Source organism: Myotis myotis, unplaced genomic scaffold (genome assembly GCF_014108235.1).
Source record: "Myotis myotis isolate mMyoMyo1 unplaced genomic scaffold, mMyoMyo1.p scaffold_m19_p_20, whole genome shotgun sequence".
Taxonomy (NCBI): domain Eukaryota; kingdom Metazoa; phylum Chordata; class Mammalia; order Chiroptera; family Vespertilionidae; genus Myotis; species Myotis myotis.
In genome coordinates this window covers 4,046,565-4,073,485 of record NW_023416325.1, presented here as the reverse complement: position 1 = coordinate 4,073,485, position 26,921 = coordinate 4,046,565, and the positions used below count along the sequence as shown (strand labels likewise).

The 26,921-nt window shown below is 55.1% G+C and overlaps 1 protein-coding gene across 3 annotated transcripts in view; it reads left to right on the top strand.

Annotated features, from left to right (window-relative positions):
- CMKLR1 (chemerin chemokine-like receptor 1) overlaps positions 1-10,373 on the top strand; it is a 28,569-nt gene extending 18,196 nt beyond the window's left edge. For all 3 annotated transcript variants that reach the window (XM_036354290.1, XM_036354291.1, XM_036354292.1), the window contains exons 2-3: positions 8,117-8,192; positions 8,818-10,373. In XM_036354290.1, the coding sequence (XP_036210183.1) occupies positions 8,821-9,942 (1,122 nt within the window). In that variant the 5' untranslated portion in view covers positions 8,117-8,192; positions 8,818-8,820 and the 3' untranslated portion in view covers positions 9,943-10,373. The remainder of the gene's footprint in view (positions 1-8,116; positions 8,193-8,817) is intronic.
- Positions 10,374-26,921: the final 16,548 nt, after the last annotated feature.

The window sequence follows — 26,921 nt, the reverse complement described above, 5'->3', positions numbered from 1 at the left end:
GAACAGAAGGGCCCCAGAAGCAGACAAGCCGTGTTCTTAGCTTCCTTGCTCCTCTCCCCCAGCAGGTGGGGGCCCTGCTGATGGGGACAGCGGCTGTGGCTGCCACCTCCCGGGGGTCTCCAGGTGCCAGGGAGAGAAGCCATGCTTTGGGGTCGTATCTGCTGCAGCCTGGGCCTCAGGGCTGAGGGTGGGCTGTGCGGGCCTGGATTGAGGGGGGCAGGGTTCAAGAACTGACCTCTCAGGGGGCACCCGTGTTACGCACCAGGGGACCTGGCCCTGGGTGGGTCTGCCTCGGGCCAGCTGGCCGTGGGTAGGTCCTTGGCTTCGTGTGGGACACATTTCACAACCCGAGTCCAGGTGACTGGGAGGGTGCATTTACTAAAGCTGGGGACAGTGAGACAAGGGAGGGCCTAGAGTAGAGGAAGCAACAAAGAGCCTTGGTGGGGCTCACTGGGAAGTCAGAGAAAAGGGGGCCGTGCGGACAGGTCAGGGGGTTAGCCCGGGACGAGCTGCCGCTGCCCATCGCTCCCCTGGTTGCAAGTCTCTGGGGTCCCCCCCGGAGTCTAGGGAGTGCATGCTGCGGGGGAAGGGAAAGGCCCGGGCATGTGGGTCATTTGTCTGGAGGGCGTTATCTCTCCCCTGCAGGCAGGAATCCTAGGGGAGACAGCAGGGGAGGGTTTCAGCAGAATATCTGTCAGCTTGCCCAGACGTCTTCTTTCAGGGCCATGGTCTCTACTGATTGGCAGCTGGTGGGAGTGTCCCTCACCCACCTGGTGCAGCTGCTTTTGGGGGCCCCAGGGGCCGGGGGCTGAACCACAACAGAGGCCTGCAGGGACGTTATCTCTAGGGCAGTGGCCTTCTGCATCGCCTGTAAACTTCTCTGTCGGTTCGGCTACCTCAGTGTCCTCATCCCACTTGCGCAGGCATTTTCCTAGCTTCTTACTATCCGCCTCACCACAAACCCTCAGAGTCCGGGCTCCAGGCCCGCGCCGGGAGCAGGACACCGGCGCATCCCACGGGCTGGCTGCTGGCCGGGGGAGACGGTGACCACCACGGGCAGCCGCCCCTGACCACATCCCGAGCCGCTCTTGAGATCTCCCCGGGCACACTGCCTCGCAGACACACCACGCTCTCTCGCTCTCGGCTGGGGATTATTTGCGTGAGTGGGTGCCTCCGGGGGATTAGGCAAATGGGGGACTAGGCCTCCCAGTCCTGTGGGATGTAAGAAAGAGAGAACATTTGTTGCCAGGCTACCTCCAGGCGCAGGCCCTCTGCCCCATGGCTTGGGATGCAAGCAGAGTGGCCGAGAGGACATGTAGGGTTTGTTTGGGGGACTCGTCGCTGGGGGCCGAGGGGCATTCTGGCCTGGGAAGAGAGACCTCTATCCAAACATTTGTGCTGGGGCCTTTTGTGGCTGGGAATGGCGGCTGGGTCTGCGATAAAATAGGGTTTGCAAAGAGGCATTGGCACTCCCCCTGGGCGAGGGGTGGGGGCCTTAGCTTAGTCCTAGGGTAGGCAGGGGCCGGACTGCTTGGGCCTTAGGGGTTTGGGTAAGGAGTTGGTGTTATTCTAAGGGTATGAGGAGCAGCTGAGAACTTTACTTTTTAAAAAATATATTTCTATTGATTTCAGAGAGGAAGGGAGAGAGAGAGAGAAACATCAAGAATCATCCATCGGCTGCCTCCCCCACGCCCCACACCGGAGATCGAGCCCGCAACCCCTGCGTGCACCCCATCTCAACCAGCAGGAAGTGGGCAGCCCGTGAGGCAGCCAGCGCCTTCCACCCGCGGCGGTGACTCAGCGTGAGCTCCCGGTGTGGGCGTGGGACCAGGGAGGAAACGCTCCCAACACAGAGCTAATTCTGTCCGGGGCTGGCGGCCAGGCGCACCGCTGGAACAGCAGCTGGCGCTGTGTGGTTTCGGGGTCTCGGGGTCCCTCAGAGCCGGAGATCCGGGGACTGGAGCCCTGAGGGGTTTCCTGGAGCCACCTGGGGGTGGGGGCTGGGAGGCCCCTTTTCTCTGCCCTGAAGGGTGAGACATGGGGATGGGCAAGGTGGGAACCGGGCAGGCAGCAAAGGCATCCGGACCCACAGTCAGCGGCCCGGCCTGGGGGACACGGGGACGTTGCTGGGGAGAGACGGACTGTTGTGACCCGGAGAGTGGTGTCTGGAAGGCCTGGAATGTCTCTGCCGCTGGCTGAGGCTGTGCTATTGGACGAGTAGGAGTAGCAACGGGGTCAGGGAGTCTGATTCACATCCTGAGCAGATGCTAAGGGTTGGGTGAGCCTGGCTGGTCACCCCGCCTCTCTGAGCGAGCTCCCACTCCACCTGTGTGTGGAGGATGCACAGTGCAGAGGCCTCCGGGGTGGCAGGTGCCAGGCAGAGTTCCAGGCTCTGGGGATGCACCCGCCACAGCCTGGACAGCCCAGGGTCCTCCTCTGAGTGCCTTAGGGAGGTTCACGCGCTCTCTCGTGACCTCAGTTTCCCCGGCTCCAAAATGGGTGCCCTCTGAGGGGCCTCTCAGCCCCTCAAAGCCTTTCAGAGGCCAAGACGCACAGAGCGGGACGTCCGCGCTGTCAGGGTGGGCTGGGGGTGGGGAACAAGGGAACCGGAGCCAGGCCACACACTGGGGAAGAGCCTCCCGTTTCCCCGAAGGTTCCCACGCCCACGGCTGGCCGATGAGGCGCCTGCTGGCCTGGGGCCGCCACCAGGGGAAGTTAATGCCATCTGCCCAGAGAGCAGCAGGTGGGAGGGCCAGTGAGTGGCTGCGGGCAGCTTGGGCGGCTGGGCACACAGGTGAGTGATGTGGGCAGGTGAGGAGCTGCTGAGCCTCTCAGAGGGGAGGGTGGGGAGGGAAGGGACAGGATGACAGAGAGAGAAGACAGACAGGGAGACGAGAGAGGGAGTGAGAGAGAGAGAGAGAACAAGAAACGTGGAGAGAGGCACGCACAGAGATCGGAAAGAGAGGCAGAGACAAGAGACAGAGGGAGAGACATGAGACAGACAGACACGGACAGACAGCTGTGGCCAGGAGGGTGCCTTTGCAGACTCAGGGTGCCTGTTTGGCTAAAGGGCCTGGGCAGTGACCCAGAGAGGAAGCCGCCGGCACGCCTCTGCCGCCCAGAAGCTTCTCAGCCCTGCGTCCCAGGAGCTTGTGGGCCCCAGGCAGGCGGGCAGCAGCTGGAGGGGGGGGGGGGGGGCCCTGGAGTCACAAGGACCTGGGTTCAAGTCCCCGCTAACTAGGTGAGTGACCTCGGGGGAGTGACCCCCTCCCCCTTGGTAGATCAGTTCTGATGCCAGCAACTCTGCAGGAGTAGGGGGAGGCCCAGGTGATCACAGTGTGTCCGCGGCCCCCCAGCCTCCTCGCTAGGGCCAAGGAGCAGTGGGCTGCGCACGTCCGTGAAGGATGGACGGGTGAGTGAACTTCGCTCCTGCAGCACCCTCCCCAGAGCTTCTGGGATTGAGACACATTCCCATTCGGGCCACTGACTAGACGCAGAGGGGCTTGAGGGCAAATCCCAGGGAACTAGAAGCCTCGCCTTGCCCCATCTGTCAAAGGCACACCCAGAACCCTTCCAGAATGACCTCCTGGAGGCTCCTGGGAGGTTCCAGGGGGCAAAGACCAGAGGATTCTGGAATGTTCCGAGGAGTCAAACAGCGGACAAGGACAGAGTGTGGGTTTGGCCGCTCAGCAGGTTCTGAGCTTCCTCTTCTGTTCAGAACGACCGATAGGCTCTGCCTGGCTTCCGCGAGCCAGCTGTGTGACCTTGGGCCCCTCATGACCCTCTCTGGGCCTCGGTTTCCTCGTCTGTAACAATGCTCAGAACGGCGCCTGGAGTGCAGACAGGGTTGTTTCACAAAAGTTAAGCAGAGAACATCTGTCTCAGGTTTTTGCTCTTGGTGGTGGGAGGACCAGATGTGACCTTGAGCCCCGGTCCCTCCCTCCCCCAGGGTCTGGGCAGCGTGGGACCATCTGCAGCGGGACCTTCCGCCTGGTGACCATCTGGTCCCTGGCAGGGGCTAGGCTCGCCAAAGAGGTGCCAGGGCCTGGGCCACTGCGTAGCCGCCTCCAACTGGGCCGATGCCGTGACTTCCTTGGCTCCTCCAAATTCATTCCCTGCCCGACAGGGGAGGAGGTTGTGAGGGTGGGGCCCTGGGCCTGCCCAGTGTGGCTTCATCCAGGATTCAGTGACCCAGGCGCTGCCCAAACAGAACCCCCAGGCAGGGGTCTGGGGTGTCCGTTTGTTTGCTGTGGGTTTTTGTGGACCTCGGGAGGGGCGGGAGCGCCGACATGATGGCACCCCTCCGTCCATCTCCACCTGCGTCGCCACTGGCCTCCGGAAGCCCCGCGCCGACTGGTCTTACTTTCTTTACTGCATTGATTTCCTTTCAGCCCCGCTTTCTACTCCTCCCCCTCCCATTTCCGCTCCCACAGAACCATTCTAATTGGTTCAATGTGTATCCTAATTGGTTCAGTGTGTATCTTGTGATTCCACCGTGTTCTTGCAAAAAAACAAAAACAAACAAAAAAAACCCAACACACAAAATTGTGCGTGTGGCTGCTTTTGCAAGCATGTTTCCAATGGACTCAGAGCTGGGAGGGGAGGTGGCTTCAGGATGCTCGCATTGCGCTTTGCTGCGTGCGCCCTAGATAATCTGCCTCTTCTAACAGCTGCGCAGCATTCACCCGTCCCCTCTCTTCCAGCCCTGGAGGGCAATCGGGTGGTAGGTATGCGGGACTGCTCTGTACTATTTTTGCAACTTCTTGTGAATCTGTACTTATTTCCAAGTAAAGTTATAAAAAAAAGAGTTACAAAAAGAGAGGAATCTAGAGATTGTCTCCCTCCCAGTCCTGATTCCAGAAGCTCATCTTTTTCACTTTAGCTCATCCTCCCAGCAGCCCTGAGAAGTAGGTGGGGCACATACTATTATTCCCATTTTATAGATTGCACAACTGAGGCCCAGAGAGGGGAAGCGACTTGCTCAGGTGTCACAGCAGACCTCCTGCCTTCTGTATCAAATGGTCCCTGGCATCCTCTCCCAGGGACCTATGGGAACTGTCCAAGGAAAGGACGGGCATGGCTGGCCAACCTCCTGCATTCGTGCACCAGGCCTCTAGTTTATTATAAGGAACTAAAACCAATATCAAGTATAATAGATGTAAACACAAGGACCAACCCAAACCAATGCAAAAACCTGCAGACCAGTGGGGTCAGTGGAATTGCTGCTTTTGACCTGCAAATGTGATTCAGAGCTTCCTTGTGGCCACGTCAAAAAGGGAAATGTGATCCGTCGTAGGACCTGGATTTTCAAGAATGAGGAAGCAGCCCAGTTCCGCAGGGGAAGCAATGGTGTTCCCTACCCTGAATTCTCAAGGGCACTTCTCACTGGGAAGGGGGCTTGATAAGGGCACCCCAAAAGGGCAGGGGGCATTTCCATCGACCAGGACCTACATCGCAGGTATGATTTTCATGAAGCCTTTAAGGAAAGGTGAGGTGGCTCGGGGAAGGCAGCTCCGTGGAGGATGAAGAGTGTGAGGAAGGTCTGGGTTCTCAGAGTTCCAGGCTGAGGCTTATAGGACTCAGAGAGGTGGGGTTGAGGACCCCCTAGCCATCAGGGAAACAAAGGAAGCATGAGACTTGGAAGCAGCGTTCTGGAGTCAGATTTCCCAGCTGTGTGGCCTCGGGCAAGTTGCTTCACCTCTCTGAATCTCAGTTCTCTTACCTGCAAACTGATATCCTTGCAGGGTGGTTGGCAGCACTGCATGGAGTCTTGCATTGCAGTGTTTGGTATATGGTGAATACTCAAATACGTGTTACCTATGTGTGTACATATGTATATATAGTTATAGATACTTTTTTCATGAGCTTCCTGGTTGTGAGGGTTTAAGAAATACGAATAACTAGAATTTTATAGCTCTTTACAATTTATAATTGGCAAAGGATTCATTCTCATGTCACACGACTCTCCTAGCAACATGAGGGAGAGGTTCTTACCCCCGTTGGGGAGATGAGGAGACTGGAGCTTAGAGAAGGAAAATCCTTGCCTGTGTTGCCCTTGTCCTGCCCTTGAACCCAGAGCTGGGAGACTAGTGGGCAGGATGCATTGGTCCTCCCACCTTCCCAGGCTAAGGCCATTTTAGGAGGGAGTTAAGAGTGGAAGCCCGAGAAATAATCATCATCATGATAATAATAAAAAGAACAGTAATAAAAACAATAACAACATAGTGACTCAGTAACAATACTACTCTAAGTTACTTTGCATGTGACATTTAAGCCTCTCAACCATTCCCAATGATTGTGATCGTGCCCATTTTATGGATAAGACAACTGAGGTGCAGAGAAGGTAACTGACTTGCTCAAGGTCATAGGAAGTTCATACAGACTGAGGATTTGGATGTGAGGCAGCCCAGAATCGGTGTCCTTGACCATTCAACCCAGAACTACATGGTCTGGGGACAGAAATGAGCTCAGGATGGGAGGGATGTCTGTGGGGACAGAATAGAGGCCAAATGCAAACTTGTGACTGGGGTCCCCGTCCAGGGAAAGCTGAGGGACTGGGGTGTGTGTGTGTGGGGGGCGGGGGAGGACACATACCAACTGGGAACACTGACTCACTCAGCTCTCAGGAGGAGGGGTGAGGGGTGAGCGGGCAGACATGCCCAGAAGATGTCAGCGCCACCCTGTGCTGGCCCAGCCTGGCCCCCATTCAAAGATGGAAAGAGGTGGCCCCTGACCCTGAGCTGCTCCCAGCCCAGCCGGAGAGCCAGACGTGACGTCATCTGTGTCCCCAGAGCGTCTCTGAGACACTGCAGCGCCAAGTGCTCGGTCCTGAGTCCCCGTTCCTTTCCACCCTCCTCCAGGGGCTCAGACACCCCCCTCCCCGACTGCCAAAAAGGGGGGCATGCTGGGAGGTGGGGCCCACCCTCCTCCCTCCTTCTATCATCTTTTTTGTGGATGTTGTTGTTACTCCTCAGCCGAGGATATTTTTCCATTGATTATAGAGAGTGTGGAAGGGAGGGGGAGTGACACAGAGAGAGAAACAGCGATGTGAGAGAGACACATGGATTGGTTGCCTCCCACAGGAGCCCCGACCAGGGCTGGGGATCGAGCCTGCAACGGAGGTACATGCCCTGGACCGGAATCGAACCCGGGACACTTCAGATCTGTAAGCCGACACCCTATCCACTGAGCCAAACCGGCTAGGGCTCCTTCTGTCATCTTAGAATTGACCTTAAAGCTCAGCTAATGGGTTAAAACGTGAGCCTCCTGGGGCCTGAGGAAGCCTCTGACTCCCAGGCCCGGGAGCACCCCTTCCCGGCCTGGGAGCACTTCTTCTGCCTGGTGTCTTGCAACTGACTATGAGCTCCGTGGAGACCCCTCATTCATCTTTCCCAGCTTCCTGCCTGGAGCGTGGATGTGATGACTGGAGCGCAGGCAGCCCTCCTGCTAGAAGAGCCATTTCCTTGTCCCTGGGGCCTGCACAGCCGGGCACAGGGAATGTGGACACTCAGTCATCACATCACCATTTGAGGGGAGCATGGAGCAATGGGAAGAGCCCGGGTTCTGCAGATGGGGCTCCAATCCTGGCTCTGCCACCTCCTGCCTGGGGGCCTGGGGACCCATTCCTGGGCACCCCTGGAATTTGCTCCCTGCCTGCAGAGTGGTCCGCAGCTCCAATTCAGAGTCCCTGGAGCCCAGAGTCCTCAATGGAATTTTACAAGTAGCTCTTGTGTAATAAAATCAGATGACGGCTCTTATGCAATAAAATATAACCGCAAGTCCATGAAGGAGCGGCGATGAATTTGGATGGAGGGAAGCTGGAGTGATGGGTAATGAAGCACCGACTGGCCGTCTCGCCAGGCTCAGACATCTACCTGCGTGGAGCCCGTTTGTCCAGATGGGAGGAGCTTTGGTGGTGGGAAGTGCAGGGATTCCAGGGCGTCAGGGTCCTGGGTTCCAATTCCAGCTCAGCTGCTCGTCAGCTGGGTCACCTCAGGCACGACCCTGCTTCCTCTTCCGTGAATCGGGAGTGACGACAAGAGGTCCTTTCTCAGAGTGCACCAGCGTGGTGGCTCTGAGACCGGGACCTAGCAGCTGCCTCCTGTTCTCCCTGCAGGTGTTTCCAGCTGTGCACGGAGACTGACTGGCCGAGGACCCACCCCGGAAAGCTTTGGACACCTTAACAGTGAACGGTGAGCCACTCTTGGGGTCTGAGCGCGTATCTCCAAAGGGCGCCAGTCGGGTCCCCTGACCAGGTGGGACCACCACATAGCTGTCCCCTGGGTCTTGGGAACATGGTTGGGACCGAGTTCATGGCCCTGTGCACCTCTCCTTATGGCATTTAGCGTTGTTCCTCCCACTTTTTCCATGATCATGGAATTGTGGATGAATGTTTGATTCCCCCGCTGGACTGTAAGGTGAGGGAGGGTTCCAGAGAGGCAGCAAAACATGGCTGTCCAGAGGATAGATTCTGAAGTTGGGTTAACTCTCAGCTGAATGACCTGGGACGGATCACTTAAGTGCTCGGTGCCTCAGTTGCTTCCCCTGTAAAATGGGGAAGCTCGTCTACCTCGCTGAGCTTTTGCAAGGATGAAGAGCGTTTGTGTATGTCAAGGCTTCAGAACAGTCCCTGGTGTGTAGGAAGTGCTGTCCAGCTATTTGTTAAGTAAATAAAATAGCAAAACGGGAAGTAGTTAAGCTAAGGAACCGGCCTTGTGCCTTGCCAGGGAGAACCCTGTCGGGCTTGCTGATCTTGGTTGGCCTCTTGAAGGCAGTTCCAGTCCAGGTTCTGCTCATGACCTTGGTCTCCCCTTGCAGAGCATGGAGGGGGAGGATTACAACAACTCCTACGATTACCATTATGATTACGAGTACCCTGAGGATCCTGAAGCCATCCTGATTTTGGAGGAGTTTCCACCCCCGGAAGGCGGGGTGATCAGGATCTTCCTGGTGGTGGTCTACAGCATCATCTGCTGCCTGGGCATCCTGGGCAATGGCTTGGTGATCTTCATCGCCACCTTCAAGGTGAAGAAGACGGTGAACACCATCTGGTTCGTCAACCTGGCCATCGCCGATTTCCTGTTCAACCTCTTCCTCCCCTTCCACATCGCCTATGTGGCCGCGGACTACCACTGGGTGTTTGGGACCGCCATGTGCAAGGTCAGCAACTTCCTGCTCAACCACAACATGCACACCAGCGTCTTCCTGCTGATGGCCATCAGCTTCGACCGCTGCATCGCGGTGCTCCTCCCCGTCTGGTCCCAGAACCACCGCAGCATACGGCTGGTCTACGTGGCCTGCATGGTCATCTGGGTCCTGGCTTCCCTCCTGAGCTTCCCTTCCCTCGTGTTCCGGGACACGGTCCTCGTGCACGGGAAGATAGCGTGCTTCAGCAACTTCAGCCTGGGAGAGGCCAACTCTTCCCTGGGGCGCGCTCACCTTCATCCGGGCTCCGTGGGGTTCCGCTGGCACCTGGCGGTGAGCGTCATGCGCTTCCTGTGTGGCTTTCTGATCCCGGTCCTCATCATCACGGCCTGCTACGTCACCATCGTCTGCAAGCTCCGGCGCAACCGCCTGGCCAAGACCAAGAAGCCCTTCAAGATCATCCTGACCATCATCATCACCTTCTTCCTCTGCTGGTGCCCCTACCAAACCGTCTACCTCCTGGAGCTCCACCACACCTCCGTGCCTGCCTCCGTCTTCACCTTGGGCTTGCCCCTGGCCACGGTCCTCGCCATTGCCAACAGCTGCATGAACCCCATCCTGTATGCCTTCATGGGTCAGGACTTCAAGAAGTTCAGGGTAAACTTCTTCTCCCGTCTGGCCAACGCTCTGAGTGAGGACACAGGCCAGTACCCCGACCCCAGCCACAGGAACTCTACCAGGATGTCGTCCATCAACGAGAGATCCTCGAAGAACGAGAAGGAGACCAACTTGTTGTGAGCCCTGCCTGGAGACCCCGACAGACACTCCCAACCTTGGCGTCCAAGGCGCTGCCTTCCCAAGGCCGCGGCGGGAGCCTGCGCAGCGCCCACCAACGCCCGCTGCATTTCACACGGGGCGGACCAGTGTTTTGAGCCGGGTACCCAGGGCTCGGGACCCCTTTCTCCCGGTGGCATGGTGGGCATGGCATGCCCCTTGGCCCACAGCCTTGGACCAGCGTCCCACGCTCCTTGGGAAACCAGCCTTGACCAATGAAGATGACGCCAAGCACAAAAGGGAGAATTCTCCAAAGCACTGCCGTGGACCGCGATCAGCATGAGACAGGGAGACGATGCTACCTACTGTGCGCTCCCCGGAAATGACACAAACATTCTACCGGGTCCGTTCCGGGGGTGAGCGGAGGAGGGCAGAACACGCCTCTCCCTATTTACCTATCCAGCAGCCAGACAGATGTCTCATCCCTCAAGCCACTCCTCTGGATTGGGGCACAGGGAATGCACAGGGCACCTGGGAGAGGAAGGTGACAGATGAGCCCTGGACCGTGCATGTGTGTTCAGCTCTCCTAGGAACACAAAGAACAGGCCCCGAGGGGCCATGCAGGCTCTTGGGGGGAAGGGAAGGAGAAAGGACTTTCCATGGGCTTTGTGCTGAGCTATTTTGGGGGTGGGGGTGGTGCTAGTCCTTTCCCCCAACCCCTGTTCTCACTTTCAATTTGCTCCTGGGGGTGCTGGGTGGAGGGGTCAGCTTCATCAGGAGCCCCCACCCCCTCCTTCCCTAATCTATGGGCTCTGGCTGGAGCCACTCAGAATGAAACACTCCTGGGGAAGGAGGTGAGCAAGGAGGGCCTCTCCTCTTCCTCCACGCCTTGCTAGAGACCAGTCCCAGGGCACCGGCAGGAAGCTACAGGGAGTGCCTTGTGGCTGGGGTGTGCGTCCAAGGGCCCAGTCACTGAACTTGAAGTGGAGGTTGGAGCCTGACCTTGAACTGTGTTCTCTGGGATGCAGGCCTGGGATGCAGGCCCTGGGGTACCAGAGGCACGGAGCTCCTGTGTGCAGCCCTGTAGCCTCTTCTCACCTAGGACAATGCCCTCCTGTGCCCTGGTGTCATCATCCCTCTTACATATGGCAACGCTGAGGCTCCAGGAGGCAAGCAACTGGCCCAACAGCACACGGCTAACCAGAGTCTCTGTCTGAGCCTATAGAGAATTTATCTATTGAGAATGTTCTAGACCAGTGATGGCGAACCTATGACACGCGTGTCAGAGGTGACATGCGAACTCATTTTTTTGGTTGATTTTTCTTTGTTAAATGGCATTTAAATATATAAAATAAATATCAAAAGTATAAATCTTTGTTTTACTATGGTTGCAAAGATCAAAAAATTTCTCTATGTGACACGGCACCGGAGTTAAGTTAGGGTTTTTCAAAATGCTGACACGCCGAGCTCAAAAGGTTCCCCATCACTGTTCTAGACTATAATGATAGCCTGCATTTATTTAGCACTCCCATGATAAGCACTGTACAGGTATTGCATGTATTCCTCACAGCAGCCCCGAGTTAGGTACAATTACACCTGACTTCCCCTTTACATGTGACGTATCTGAGGCTCAGAGAGGTCAAGGAACTTGCCTGAGGGCGGCCAGCTGGTCTCCGCCAGCGTTGGGATTTGAACCTAGGTCTCGTTTGGCTCAAATAAAGCCGCAGAGTCCTAAGGTTTTGAGAGGGGCTTGGGGTTTTGACCATAAATATATATTCCTCAGCGGATTCATATAAACATCTGAAAGGCCTTTTAAGTCAGCTTTGCAAATAGTTTTCCAAAGATGACTCCGCTTGGCAAAGAAAAGGCCGTTGCCCTCCAGCTTCCTGGACAACCATCCACACTCACCCACTGGCTCCCCCTCCTGCACCCAGGGGCCTCAGGGAAGTCAGCGGGACAGCCGGGAGGCAGCTCCTCCTGGGCCCCAGGCCCTCTGGTCTCCGAGAGCTGCATTCTCTTTTCTCCCCTCCCCTCCCCGCCCAGTCCCTTCAGCCTGAAGCCAGTTCTCCAAGAGGCAGCTAGCAGCTGTGATGTCTTCCCAGCACCTGGCAAGCGCCCGAGGCCACGGGCGATTTGGAATCACACCTCATTAGGAGACAAACTGTTCCTTCACTTGTCAGGTCCATTGTGCTCAGGATGAGCCAGCTCTGAATCGATCCCACGCTGCAGCCTCCGCCTGCTTTAAGCAACCTGCCCTTGGACAGCTTGAGAGCAAAAAGGGGGGCTTTACATACTGCCCGGTGTCTCCACCGTCCCCTCCCCATCGTCACAGGTGAAGCGACTCGGGCACAAGATGGTGCGGGACGGGCTCCAGGTCCCAGAAACAGCCGCCGTCAGTCAGCCACTCGGGCCTCTGAGCCCCAGGACAGGCCGCGTGCAGGCCAGGCCGCCCCGGGGAGCCGGGAAATCATTATGTCCTTGGAAAAGCCGATGAATGAACAGGAGCAAAATCCAAACCAGCTGTTTTCCTCCTTCGGGCCCAGCCTTTTCTGCACGATCCACCTCTCCACCCATCCTCCCACCCACCATGTACATAACCATCTCTGCGAGTACATATCCACCCGTCCATCCGGGCCATCACAACCTAGCCAGCACCTACTTTTGGCCAGGCCTTGCGGCAGGCACTGGGAATACAGGGTGATCTGAACATACAATCTCTGTCCTCGTCAGCTCATTCATTGGCGAGTGGGAGAGACAGCCAATCATTAAAAACAACAACAACAACAATTTTTTCTGAATGGAAAGCAACCTCCGTAAGTGCCACGCACACATTGGAGAGGGGTCTGACCCTGGCCAGAGGCCAAGGACACTTTCTCCTGGGAAGAGATGCTTGAGATGCGAAGGAGAGGTCAGCGCTGGTGTGGTGGGAGGTGCGACAGGGGGAGGGGAAGCAGTGTGGGCGTGGGAGGGAGCAGAGTGGACGTGAGGGTCTGGAAGGGGAGGCGCCTGCCACAGAGCCGGTAGACCGACCGATCATAGGTACACCGGACAGAGAGGAGGCAGGGCCGGACTCTGGGCCCATACAACAGTGATGTGCTCAGATCTACACATTGAAATGATGCCTCATGCCCGATGCCCAGGCCTTCTGTTGGGAGGAGGTGTGGGGGGGGGGTGAGGGGCTCCTGCAGCCTCCACATGTGTGTGATGATGCCTGGGCTCTGGGAGCAAAGGTGGCCTTGAGAGAAGTGGACTGACTGATGGAGAGCGATGTTAAAGCTCCCCAGGCTTCCTCCGGGGAGTGGTTAGTGGGAAGCCAGCCCAGGGGCCGGTTCAGCCGTGCAGAGGCCTCGGAGCTGCTCTATTGACGGAACTTAATTGTAAATATTATTCAAATGCACCTCCCAACGCACAATTATATTTCTCAGGGGAGCCCTCTGAGCACACACCAAAGCCCTATAAATCACACACAGATTAACCCACCAGGAGCGGAGGCCCATTGATGCTGCAAGTGGGGGCGGGGGCTGCGGGGAGTCTGTGCAGACAGCACTCCCAGGGCTTGGACTTGGGGTTTAACCTGGAGGTAACTGAGTTCTGTCCTGGGGGATCTTCCAGAGGTCTCCCCCCCACGCCCCCCAGGAGATGGGGACACCCCGAGGCACATCAGCCAGCTACTGCCCTAGAGACATGGTCAATGGGCTGTGGGTGCGAGGTGAAGGGAGGAGGAAACACAGGCCGATAGGACACCTGCCTGTGCTCAAGGCTTCAACAACAACAATAATAATAGTGGGTAATCTGAACTGAGCATGTCCAAGGCTGGGGCACCTCTAAGCACTTTCCTTTCATTTTCTCATTGAATCCTACAGCAACCTCTGTGGAAGGGACCATTCCTATCCCCATGTACAGATGAGGGAATGGGGGTTCAGAGAGGTGAAGGGACTAGCCCAGTGTCACACAGCTAATAAGTGACACAGCTGTGATGCAACCCCCCAGTGTAGAGTTTGACTCTAAAGCAACTTGCAAACCTAAGCTGTCCTCTAAGCAGACTCCTTCGTGGGACGAGGAAGGCGCACGTCAAAATCTCCGGTGTCAGATTTTGAGGAGAGGCGGGAGGGGGGCGTGAGGGATTGCTCTCTCCTTTGGAAGGAGGAAGTGGTGTCTAGATGTGTTTGTCACTTCCGCACAGCCCTGGGAATCTTAGGACTTTTAGAGTTTAGGAGAGATTCTATTTCATCAAATGCATCCCTTCCCATTCACCCATTGTACAGATGGTGAAACTGAGGACTTTTTTTTTTTTTTGCAAATAAGGTGGGGACCCCCTGCCTCACTGACTGCTGTGAGAAGAGATATGTATGAAAATGCTCATGGGAGGCACTTTTAAAGCATCATCATGCTAGAGACCTGGGCATTCACCAAGCCACCCTCTTCACGTCTTAGTTTGTGGTCAAGGTGTTTGGTGCAGATCTGCCCTGAAGGACCCCAGCCCAGGATCTGAAGGGCCCCCAGCCCAGGATCTGGGAGTTTCCAGCAGAATTCTGGCTTGGGGGGTGGGGTGGAGATCTTGGGGAAACCTGGCACAGGGCAAAAACATGTTGTGTTTAAGTCACAAACTTCACCCTTAAAATTGTCCTGGAGTTTAACAGGGGAGGGTTACTCGATATCAGGATCTAGGTGGTAGTTCCGAGTGCAACACAGCATGGCATGGCATGCCCGTGACTTTCTAGGTAAAAACCCAGTTGTCTGAACGTATAAGATGAATGCACTTCCTGCAGCAAGTTACGCCTCAATAAAAGGGTTTTTGAGAGTAAAGTCATTCATGTCTGCAGGAGTGACTCTCCCTTCCATTGGCGCTCTGCGCAGAATCAGGGCAGGTTCTCTCTGATTCAAAAGAATATCACAGACGGATGAGGTCTTTGCAGGGTCCATCCAAGAGCCTCAGGAAGGACTGAGCCCTCCCGGGGGTCCCCCAACCCTGTCCCCCAACTCAAAGGGCCTTAGATGGTTATGACACAGGATCCCATGGGCTCAGGAGTCAGACCGCTGGGGCTCGAATCCCAGCTCCACCATTTCCATCAGCTCAGAGTTAGGGCTAGAATTAGTCTCTATGACCTTGGCAAGCTACTCAACTTCTCCAAAGCCTCAGCTTTCTCACCTGTGAAATGGGTACAATAAGAATTAGCTGCTCACAGGGTTGCTGTGAGGATTAAATGAGATGCCATGTGTAAGCATTTAGCAGATGCTGGGCTCACGCGCGCCACCCTCTTTCATCTACACGGGTCTCCCTGGTCTCCCCGTATCCAGGCTTGCTCCCTACAACCCTCTCTCCACAAAGCAGCCCGAGGGGGCTTCCATCACAGAGTACAACCATCCAACTCCAGGACTGCTCCCTCCATCCTCACCTCCTGCTGCTCTGCAGCCCGCCTGCCTCTCAGAAACAAGCAGCTCAACAGCAGCAACACGAATGCACCTGAGACCGTTCCCACCTCGGCCTTCGCATGGGCTGTTCCCTCTGTTCCCAGCCACTGTGTGCACGACCCGTTCCTCCTCCTCCTCCTCCAGGTCTCAGCTCACCTGTCACCTCCTCAGAGGGTCCCTCTTCACCTGTCCCCCTCTTTAGTCGGCCCCACCCCCATCCACTGCCTATTAGATAAAAATGTTTTATTTTCATGACAGTACTTCGTGCCGGTCTGGAAGCTGCCTGCCCCCTAGGAGCTCTACCAAGGGCAGGGGCCATGTCGGTCTTGTTCGGCTCTGTATCCCCAGCACCCAGAGCAGTGCATACACAGGAAAGGTGCTCGTACTGTTTTTGTTGAATGAATGAATGAATGAATGACCATAGGCTGCTGTTATTTGTGTCATCATCACCATGGAGTTTCATGACAATCACTATTCTGATACACCATTGGTGAAGTATATTCGCATTTTCCCCCATATCGACGAAGCTTGGGAAGGGTGGGGTTATCCCCATTTCACAGACATGGAAACTGAGGCCCTCGGTCGCTTAGTCAGAACTGGAGAAGCCAGAGTTCTTTCCCTTGGACCATCAGGAGCAGTCACACACGAAGGAGATTTCTGTTAATTACACACCAAGGAGGTTTCTCCTCCCTCGGCCTTTTCTTTCCCCTTTGTCTTAATAATGGCAGCCTGAAAATAAAGCAATCAGATGCCTCCCTCCCCCGTCTCCACCCCTCCTCCTATTGTTTTGTAATTCTCTTCTGGCCCAGGGCTCTATCAAGGATTTGGCTGGTACAACTGTGAAGGCCACAGGCTTCCTGTGTTTATCCTTCCACTTTGAAATCGTGGATGGGGCAATCCACTGGGCGCCAGGTCTGGGTCGGGAACTGGGCGAAGCGACGGCAGAAAGCACAGCCAGATACCTGACCCCAGGTGTCCCTGGAGCTCAGGCGCCTGGCCCTGGGAGAGACGGAACTCAGGATTTTCTTTTTGTGTTTCCATCATGCAGATGTTGGGTGCCCAGAGAGCAAACATCTGGATGATTGAATGAGTTTCTGGCGTCGGTCGTGCCTCCCAGATGCTGGTGCCAAGCAGCTGGGACACATACAGGAAGGTGGGAAAGGGGGCTCCCAGCCTTGGCTGGTGGCTGGGAATAGCCTTTGAGCCCCTGATTATGGCAGGCAATTTATTATTATTTAAAACATTTTTTTTATTGATTTAATAGAGAGGAAGGGAGAGGGAGAGAGGGATAGAAACATCAATGGTGAGAGAATCATTGATTGGCCGCCTCCTGCATGGCCCCCACTGGGGATGGAGCCCGCGCAACCTGGACATGTGCCCTGACCGGGAATCAAACTGTGACCTCCTGGTTCATAGGTTGTTCAACCGCTGAGCCACTCCAGCTGGGCATGGCAGGCAGTTTACAATGCCCAGGGCACCGCCCAGGCTCCAGTGCCTGACTGGGAAGGAGTGACTGGCGATGGGATTTCAGGCAGGGTGACAGGCAGCCTCAGTTTCACATCTATCACCCCATTTCATCCTCGCTGGAAACCTGAAGGGTAGACCCAACTTAATTTTAGAGATGGAGACGTTGAAGCTCAAAGGGGTCAAGTGAGTTTCCTGGAACCATACAGCTATCCACCTGTTGATTTTTGTTGAGCACCTACTGTGCGCCAGTCACTGTGCGAGGCTCTGGGGGGTACAACAGCTGTCGCCACCCTTACTTTCATACATCTTTCAAGGTATTAGTGCGTGGCAGAGCTGGGATTTGAACCCACCTCTGTATAGCTTTGTGGCTTCTACTCTTTCCCTCGATATTCTGCTTCCTGAGTTAGAGAAGTTAGTACAGAACAGAGAAAGGCTTTCTGTGTCAAGCCATGGATCTCTCGGGAGTTGGAGAGCAAAGACTCACATCTCGGCTGGAGCTGCTGAATTGAGCTCGATTCTGGGAGCCAGGGTGCAGCTGTCAGCAGCTGCTCCCCATCCCCGAGTCCCCCAAATAGGAGAGTGATCCGATCCAAAGCTTCTCCCTCCTTTGAAAGAGCAGCAGGGGGCGATGGCGCGGCTTTACCCAAAAGAACCACATGCCAACGTGGGGTTGCAGACACCGAGGCAGGTTGAAGGAACAGATCGGGGGTGGGGGAGTGGGGGGTGGAGCGGGTGTTCCCTGGTCCCCTTCAGGTTCATCGAAGGGACCATTGCAGCTGTTGGAATCTGAGATGTCATCCCCTTCTGCTTCCCGAGGGTAAGCCTGGTCCCGGCCCCTGACCCCGGCACCTTCAAGGACAAAGATGGCTCTATGGAAACAGCTTGCTGGTTCTTAACATGCCAGGTGACAAGGTTCTTAGGGTCGGCTGAGCTGAGGATCCCCGATGGGAAACCAGTCCCATCAGAGGTGAGCCAGGGCCGGAACCCAGATGCCCCTACGCCCAGTCCCGTTGTCCCTGATCTACAATGTGATCGTCCATTCCCAGCAACAGCCCCGTCTTTTCCTCACATGCTGGCTCAGACACGTCCATCCACGGAACCTTGAGAAGCAGGGAAACAGAAAACCAGCGCCACTTCCAAGGCCGGGAATATAAATGAAACGAATAAAAGTCCTTCTTATCCACGCTCATTGGACTCGAAGCTCTTTAGACCCACAGCTTGAAACACACCAAGCAAACGTCAAAAGAAACAAGAGGACTTCTTTCCATTAGGAGGCATTTGGCTTCAAGTAACAGAAACCTCCACTCCCAATGGCTGAAGCAAGAAGGAAGGTGCCTTCCTTCCCTACCAGGAACACCTCGAGTTTGGGAATTTAGCAGCTGTGCCCCGACCGGGATTTGAACCAGCGACCTTTGGGTTCATGGGCCGACTCTCAACTACAGAGCTACATGGGCTGGGCTGTTGTAATGTCTTTTTTTTTTTTTTTTTTCCCCTTTTACTGTAGCAACAAAACTGCATTTGCTGTTATCTCTGGGGGCCATGCCTAAGCCAGGTCATTGATTCAGGAGGCTGCACCAACCTGCCTAAATTATGCATTGGAGCTGCACACAGAATGCTGGCTACAGTTTGGGTGTGTGAAGAAAATGTAATTTCTTTGTCTGTAGCTGACTTGGTCTTGTCTATGACATCCCTCTCAACCCCTCCCACACCACCCTGCATTGGCAACAAAACAGCACAGAAACCAAAACAATTAGGCGTTATCCATGTTATGGGTTGCGTTGTGTCCCCCCAGATCCATAGCTTCACGTCCGGATCCCCAGGACCTCCGATTGGGACCTGCCTTACAGAGGTCGTCAGGTTACAATCGGGTCATTAGGTTGGGTCCTAATCCAATATGACTGGTGTCCGTATAAAAAGGGGAAACGAACACAGACACACACAGAGGAAAGAGAGACACAGGGAGAAGGGAGGCCTGAGCCAGCCTCCCCTGCAAGGAACGACCCTGCTGACACCTTGACCTCGGACTTGCAGCCTCTAGACCTGAGACAATACATTTCTGTTGTTTAAGCTCTCTCCCTCCCTTCCCCCCGGTGTGTGGTATTTTGTTACAGCAGCCCTGCCACGCTAATCTAACCCGTTTCACCATTTTAGTCCAAATGTCCGTTTTGCAGGTTCCTGGGCTAAGTCTCCCCTCGGTCAACACACTCACCCTCTCCAAGACACCGCGGGCCCTGCTTCTCTCCTGGTGGTTTTGGGCGCTGGAGGGTGGGGCTTGGTCTGAGGGTCTCTGGAGGTGCGGAGAGCCCTCTGCCCTCTCTCCCTGGTCCTGTGTGAGTGGGAAACCGTGGAAAGTGGACTTCGCTCTGGGCTTGGCTGCTCCCAAAGGTAACCTGCCGCCCTGCACCCCAGCAGCCCTCTTCTCAGCTAGAATTGGGGGGAGGCACCCCAGCTTGTCTGAAGGTCACCCGTTCCCGTCCCATGACCGCCCTGCGGGCTTTCACCCACGTCCAGCTGCGTCAGGGGATCTCTGTAACCTGAGGGGGTCACGTCCCCCTTCTGGGCCTCGACCTTCCCTTCTGATAAATAGGGTTTTGACAAGAGAGCTTGTCAGACGTGAGCACAAGACAAGTACTCACCTGATGCCAAGGGTGTCGATCGCACATCATCTCACTGACTCCTTCCCGAGCCCTGGGAGGCGGCCATGGCCGTGTCTTAAGGATGTGGGGACTCAGGTGTGTGTGTTTCCAGAGCCTTCCGCTCAGCCAGATGACCTCTAAGGGCCCTTTAAGCTCTGACATCCCAAGATTCCAGGCATGAGATGGATCAGGGCTCAAATCCTGCCTCGGCCGCTTCCTAGGCCTGTGACCCTGTGGGCAAGTTGCTTCACCTCTCTGAGCCTCGGTTCCTTCATCTGCAAAATGGGTCCGATCACGCGCACCTTGTGGAGTTACTGAGATAACTAAATGCTATACAACAGGGGTGGCACAGGGCAAATGTGTCTCTTTGTGCCCTTTTCCTACCCACACTCCGAATGCTGTGCGAGGAGCCAGCCAAGGGAGACCAGGTCTCTCCCCTCCGCAGCAAACCCTGCCCTCCCCACCTCCCCGCTGCCCTGCGCCACCAAACTCCAGCCGCAGCAGCTGCGTTTAATTGGATTTAACTTAATAGTTTTATCGGATGCCTTTGGTTCAGGGGACGAAGAGGCCTCTGGGTAATTCGCACGTTTTTTTTTTTTTTTTTCCACAAACCAAATAAAGAGCTGCTAACCATAAACAAGTCCGTTTTAATTGGATTAAAGGGGAGGCTTGGCCTGGGGACTTTAAACCGTGGGGGAGCTGGAGCAAAAAGGGCTCTTGGAGGTTTCAGATTTTCTGCTTCCTTGGACCCCAGAGCCCTTGACACCAGGTGCTGGCTTCCTTCCAGAAGATTCCGGTTCCCAGTGCCCCAGTGGAGCAGAGGAGAGCTGTCCCTGCTCAGATGAAACATTCGTAAACTGATAAGCGCACGGGCTCTGGAGCCAGCCAGGCTGCCTGGGTTCGAATCCTACTTCCGCCTTCTATTCCCTTCGGTCAAGTGATTTTTACCTCCTCGAGCCTCAGTTTCCCCATCTGGAAAATGCCATAGGGTTGCTGTGAGGATTAATTTAGCTCATCAAGTGTTTGGCAGAGGGCCCATGCTGGTTCAGTTCTTGATTAACGCCAGCTCGTCTTTATTTATCATAGTCATTGATTTTCCTCCCAGCAAGTTCTTCCCATCATCACCGCCCCAGGCTCTCCCCATAAGATGAAGGGTTTGTGCCATTTGTTTCCCAGGTTCCCTCTGGCTACAATTTCCTGGCTCTGAGGTCTCAACCCCAGGCCACACAAGTCTCTCCCAGCAGCTACCCTTCTAGCCCATGTGACACCCCTTTTCTCAAAAGAGAAAAGGCGCCCCTTCCTCCAGTCGCTTCAATGTCATTTTCCTGAAAGATTTCAGTGTCTGTTGAGGGCTCTGTTCCTGGTTTGCAGAGGGCCGCCTTCTTGCTGTGTCCTCACAGGGTGCAAAGAGAGATCTAGTGCCTGTTCCTTTTTTATAAGGCCCGGCCCTCACGACCTAATGGAATCCTCCTAACTTCTGAAGGCCTGCTTACCCCCAACACCAGCACCCTGGGGGGTGGGGCTTCAACATATGGATTTGGGAGGCCGTGAGCCTTTAGTTCATAGCAATCCTTGATCCCGTACGTTAGCCAAGGGCAAACAGGTCCCAGAGTTATTGCAAATGGAATTTCTCATTTGCAAAATCTTCCAAAACAGCATTAATGATAATAGTAATGATAATAAAGATAATACCTTTGCTCTTTCCCTCCTTGTGTATATGGTGACTGTGCCTAGCACAACCACCCCAGTCGTTCCATTCTGTGATAATCTCCATTTTAGGGATGAGGAAAGTAAAGCTCAGAGATGTTTGGCTGCTAGCCCCTGATCACACAGCTGAGCCCAAATGTAAGTCAGGTTAGTCAATGCGTGAGAAGCTCCCCCCTGACCCATTCCCACCCATTTCACAGAATGAATGAATGAATGAATGAATGAAGCAATGAATGAGCAGCTCCTCTTTCATTACATTACATCAGGGTTTGTCAGCATTGGCCCTACAAATATTTGGGGTCAGATTTTATATATATATATATATTTCAGAGAGGAAGGGAGAGGGAGAGAGAAAATCGATGAGAAAGAATCATTGATTGGCTGCCTCCTGCATGCCCCCTACTGGGGATCGAGCCCACAACTTGGGCATGTGCCCTTGACCGGAATTGAACCTGGGACCCTACAGTCCACAGACCGACGCTCTATCCACTGAGCTAAACCAGCTAGAGCATGGGGTCATATTCTTCTTCATTGTGGCTGGTTGATATGTGCTTTATAGAATGTTGAGCACTATCCTAGGTGTCTCCCTAATAAATGCAATAGCATATCTCCCTCTCCCAGTTGTGAAAACCAAAAACTATCTATCTCCAGACATTGTTAAATATCCCTGATGCATAATCTCCCCCCCCCCCCCCCCCGCCACCATAATTGAGAACCACTGTTTTAGAGATTAGGGTTTCATATTCGATTTTGGTTGAAGATAGGGTTCCGCTGCCCTGCTTTGGAAATGGCTAGATCGGATGATTTTTAATTCCCTGCTTTTGGTCCTGAGGGTTCTCCATGCTGCCTGTAGCTACATGCAGCACTCTGTGTGTGTGTGGGGGGGTGTATGTGTATGCTCACATCTTCCTGGGGAGACGATGCGTGGTTTTCATTCGATTTGCAAGCTGCTCTGAGAAGCCCTTTTTGCAGTCCCTTCCCAGTCTGACGATTGGCACTTCGAGGGTTTGAGACCCTCTTTCTCTTTTGTTCTGCCCCCCGCCCCTCAAATTTCCCTCCATCAGCGTCATCATAAAAGGGTCTCAGGCCATCGTTTCTTCTCCAGCACAGTCTCTCCTGGGGATGAAGCTGTTACCTTGCTTCCATCAGTTGGGAGGGGCAGCAGTGCAGGCAAAAAGGAGAGAATTTCTGGAGAATCACTGAGCTGTTCGGAGTATGAGATTATTGCTTGGCAGTTGCCATGGGAACCTATAAACCAACTTTGCTGCTCAGAACCCAAAGTCATCTGGGGCTCCGGCTCGCAGCCTGCTGCACGAGTGATGGCCTTGCCTCTCTCTCCTTTCACCCCACCCCTGGGTCCTCGGCCCCACAAAGGCCAGCTGCCTTCTCCATGTCGCTTTGCCAGAACCATCCCTCCCTTCTTGGCTCTGGGCTCATGCCTCCCCCAGGATGCAGTATGGTGTTTAGACATAGGGACTGAGGCTTGGCTGCCTGAGTTCAAAGCCCAGTTTTATCATTCCCCGCTGTGTGACACTGAGTGAGTTACTTAACCTCTCTGAGCCTTGATTTCCCCGACTGTAAAATGGGGAGACCTAGTGTCCCCGTCTCCCAGTGATGTGATACACAGGAAGTGGCTAGCATAGCGCCCAGTGTGTAATTAGTACTCAATACACATTAGCTGCTATCATCCCTGTGCGTGGTTTTACATTCCCCATTCTTCTTGGCTGTTGTCTGGCCAGGTGGATCCTTCTATCCATTCACCCCAAAGTTTGTGAGAGCTGAGAGGTTGGTGGGTGGTGTTAAATGCAATCAATGTATTCATCCTTTGATTGGCTAAATATCTGCTCATCCCCTAGTCTGTGCCAGGAAATCCAAAGGTGAAGTCCCTGACAGAGTTCATGCCCTGGTTACACACACACACACACACACACACCCCACATGGCTAAAGTGATCAGACAATGGCCATGTCCAGAGCTGTGACGGCAGAGGTTAGAGAAGTCTCTGAATTTGGTTCTTGGGTCAGGCAGGGGAGGCTGCCTGGAAGAGGAGGAGCTGAGTCTCAAGGGGGCAGAGATATCAGCCAGAACAAAGCTTTCCAGGTGGAGGGGACACTGTGCCTAGTCACAGAAAAGACAAGAAATGGAACAGTGTGTGCCTGTGTGCTTTGGGCAGCTGTGTGCTGGTAAATACTTAACAACCGGCTCTCCCCCGCACTCCCCAAAAGAACACCCCAAACCAAAACTAAAAATCCTGACTTTGTTGCATTTGCCATTTTCCCTGGTGTAAATATTCTCACTGTGGCCAATTTCAAGCTACCAATGTGATGTAACTGAGTGTGAATTGGAGAGAATATGTGCATCATTGGCTCTTGAGAGCCCGTATGAGTGGGCCACACCACACCACTCATGGGGTTTGAGGATTCAAGTGTGTGTGTGTGTGTGGCGGGGGGGGAGGTTTGTGGGGCAGGAGAAAACCCAGTTCAGCACTACTGAGAGAAAATTCCAGACAGTGAGGGGCATGACTTAAGCCTGCTTCAGCTGATGACTGGTCGCTTTTCTCTGAACACCCTTCATATTCCTGATTCAGGAAATCAACAAGCATTTCCCAAGCACCTACTATGCGCCAGGTGCTGTGCTAGGGCCAGGGATGCATGGATCATAATGCATGGAAGGCCAGGGATGCATGGAGGATATTGACGATCCTTTGTGGGCGTCTGCTGTCCTGGTGCCTGGGCACGCGCCAGTAGTTACCAACAAGGCAACTGGGGACACAACTTGGCCTCCCGCAGGCCCACAGCATCCCTCCCACTGACGCCTGGCTTTTTTGAAAACCTGCTTCAGAAGGTCTGGGATAAGGGTTGGGCATTCTCAGTTTTGGAGGCCCAGGTAACTATGGTTACAGGTTGGGTACCTGCCCCTCCCTCCAGTCCCTCATTGTAGGACACACACGTCTTGTCCCCACCAAGATCAACCGTCTCTCTCACTTCTGGTGACTCCCCATCATTGTTTAGTGAATGACTCAGGATACACAGAAACCGTTTTGTTGGAACACACTCTATTCCGTAATGACTGTTCCGTTCAATTAGCTCTCAGCGGCCTGAAAGGCAGACCCCGGCGGGGCCCGCCCACCCGGATGTCTCCCCACCTGCGTTTGAAATTGGATTTAAGGCGGCGGGTACTGGGGGTGGGTGAGGGGATGAATATTTTATCACCTCTTCCTCCTCGATGTTCCGCCTGTTTCTTCTCATTTCCATGTTTCTCCCCCTGCGCGTTGGCGGATCACAGACTGTAAATTTGAGGGGAAATTGTCAACGTGCATACGTGATAAATAAACATGTTGCTTTCTCGAGGATGACGCGATGATCACCCAGATTTACAGCCCTCCTCGCCGCCGGTGTGTTGCATTTTGGGAGAAGCTGAGCGAGGTTTTCGATTTTTGTGGGTTCCCCTGACCAACTTTCTGCCCTTCGCCCCCATCACCCCCCCCCCCCCCCAGTCACTTAAATATCAGCCTGAAAGAGGGGGGAGCAATTCGTCTCCCTGGAAATGATGCATCTTGACAGGTGTTTTCTTTGGGGACATTATTTATAGCTGCAAAAGCGATCCTACGTGGGGCGCTTTTGTCTCCTCCCTCCCCATTTGCTGTTTCTCTGAGATTGAACGTATTTTTATTTTCCCCGTGGGAAAAAGTACCGGAAAAGTGCTTTAACCCCCCCACCCCCCACCCCGCCCCACCCACCTCTCCACATTTTCTACCCTGTTCTGTCTTCTGTCTTTGGGACAGGCTCTGGGGTGTTGGTTTGAATCCAAGGGGCCTCCCCTGAGCAAATGGATCACCGTCTCTGTGCCTCTGACGCCCCTAGGGCCGCTCTTGCTCTCCCGCGCTCCTCGTCACTAATTTATAGGGAGAACTGAACGCGATATTGCCGTGTCTGTCTCCACCTCCCCCCCACCCCCCACCCCCCACGCCATCCCAACTAGATGGTGAACTCCAGGGGACAGGGAGTGACGTCAGCTCACAGCCGTTCCCCTCCCTCCCTGCTGTCAGCCCAAGGACCTCCTCCCAGGAGCTGCCCAGGAAGAATTGTGGGGGCCTCTCGGCCTTGTCACTTCCCCCTGCCCACATCCGGTCTGTCACCAAGCCTGTGGCTTCCTCCCTCCTCTTTCTCCACCTGATATGCCTCGCTCTGACCCCACACCCCACCTCCCCCCCAACCTCTCCGATTTCTGGTGTCTCCACAATGCCAGGCACGGAGCTGGTCTCGGACCACGGGCCCCTCTCAGGAGGGTCACAACAGCAGTGTCATGACTGACTTCCCTGTGTCCAGGCTTGACGCCCACTCCCGCCCTCACCCCCGCCCCCAGTCCTCACTGTAATAGCTAAGGGATGGGGCAGTGGAGCACATGCCTGCAGATTCTGTTGCTAAGGAAACCACTTCCTTGGTTACTGGCCTGGGTAGCGTGTGTCTCACTGTGTCTGGATCCCGCTGAGTCACGCCCACTCTCCGGGAAGACGAGGAGGAGGAGGACTGGGGAGAGGACAATAGGGTGGTGAGGAAGGGAGGAAGGGCAGGGAGACAGGAGCTCAGAGCTCAAGGGATAGATGTAGAGATGCTTGCACAGCAGAAGCAGAAACCAAGAAAGAGATAATGATGAAATGAGGGAGAGGAAAGAGAGAGGACAAGAAAGGAGAGAGGGTTATGAGCAGCTGGAGGAAATACACGAGACCACAAGAAGGGAAACTGAGAGAGGGGCAATGGGAAGGAACATGGTGAGAGAGGGAGAGCGGGGGAGGGGGCAGAGCAATGCGCCAGAGAAGGGGGGGAGGGAACTGAGGCCGGGCCCCTGGGGGGATCAGGGCTCAGTCTGTGATCAGGATTCCAGCTTCGTTGTGACTCAGGATCAGTCATCTGGGACCAGGTCAGACTGGGCATACTGGTTCAGGCTCAGGCTGGGACCAGAGTCCAGATGTGAGACGGGGGTCAGAGGTTAGCTTGGGGCCCAGTGGATCACCACAGAAGGACTTGTGGGGCCAACAGAAGCCCCCAGAGGAGGAGGGCCCTCCCTGGATCCTGGAACAGCCCCTGACTCTCCCCTTCCTGAGGTCCTCCTTTCCAGACCTCCACCCCCCCTCCCGGTCCGGGCTCCCCTTCCCCCTGCCTGTCCCAGCGGCTGACCACCCTCTCCCCCACTGTCCACGTGGCTGTGAGCAGTGCCCGGGGCCGCGGCCTCTTCCCACAGAGGCCCTCTGCCTGTGCGGACAGAGGTAGGCCCTCCCTCCGGGGCACTGGGAGGTGTGGACACGCAGACTCACCACCCACCCGGGAACGTAGGCCTTTTCTGACTCTTTGCCTCTCAGTGGCTTCCAAGCAGGGGCACTGACACTTCACCCTAGTACCCCTTCCCTCCGTACCCCCACACCTCTCCCTGTCCAACCCCCCCTCCCCACCACACACCACGGACAAAAGGCCTGGGTAGAAGACATCCCTCCACAGGCACCTTCTCACGCCCAGGTTCACACACACAGGCACATCCTCCTCCACGCGTGCGTGACTCCACACACAGGAACCCACACACACCCCAGAAACGGGCTCTTGGCGCACCTGTGTGGGCGGGGGGGGGGGGGGCCGGGGGGGGCAGCCTCGGGACAGTGTCACACACAGAGGCGCACGGTTCTCCACAGGCAGTTCCAGAGTCACCCAGACACAAACGGGTGTGCACCCCAGACACCCCCAAAGAACACCCCACTGTGAGCGCGCCTTACACAACACTCCGCCACGGG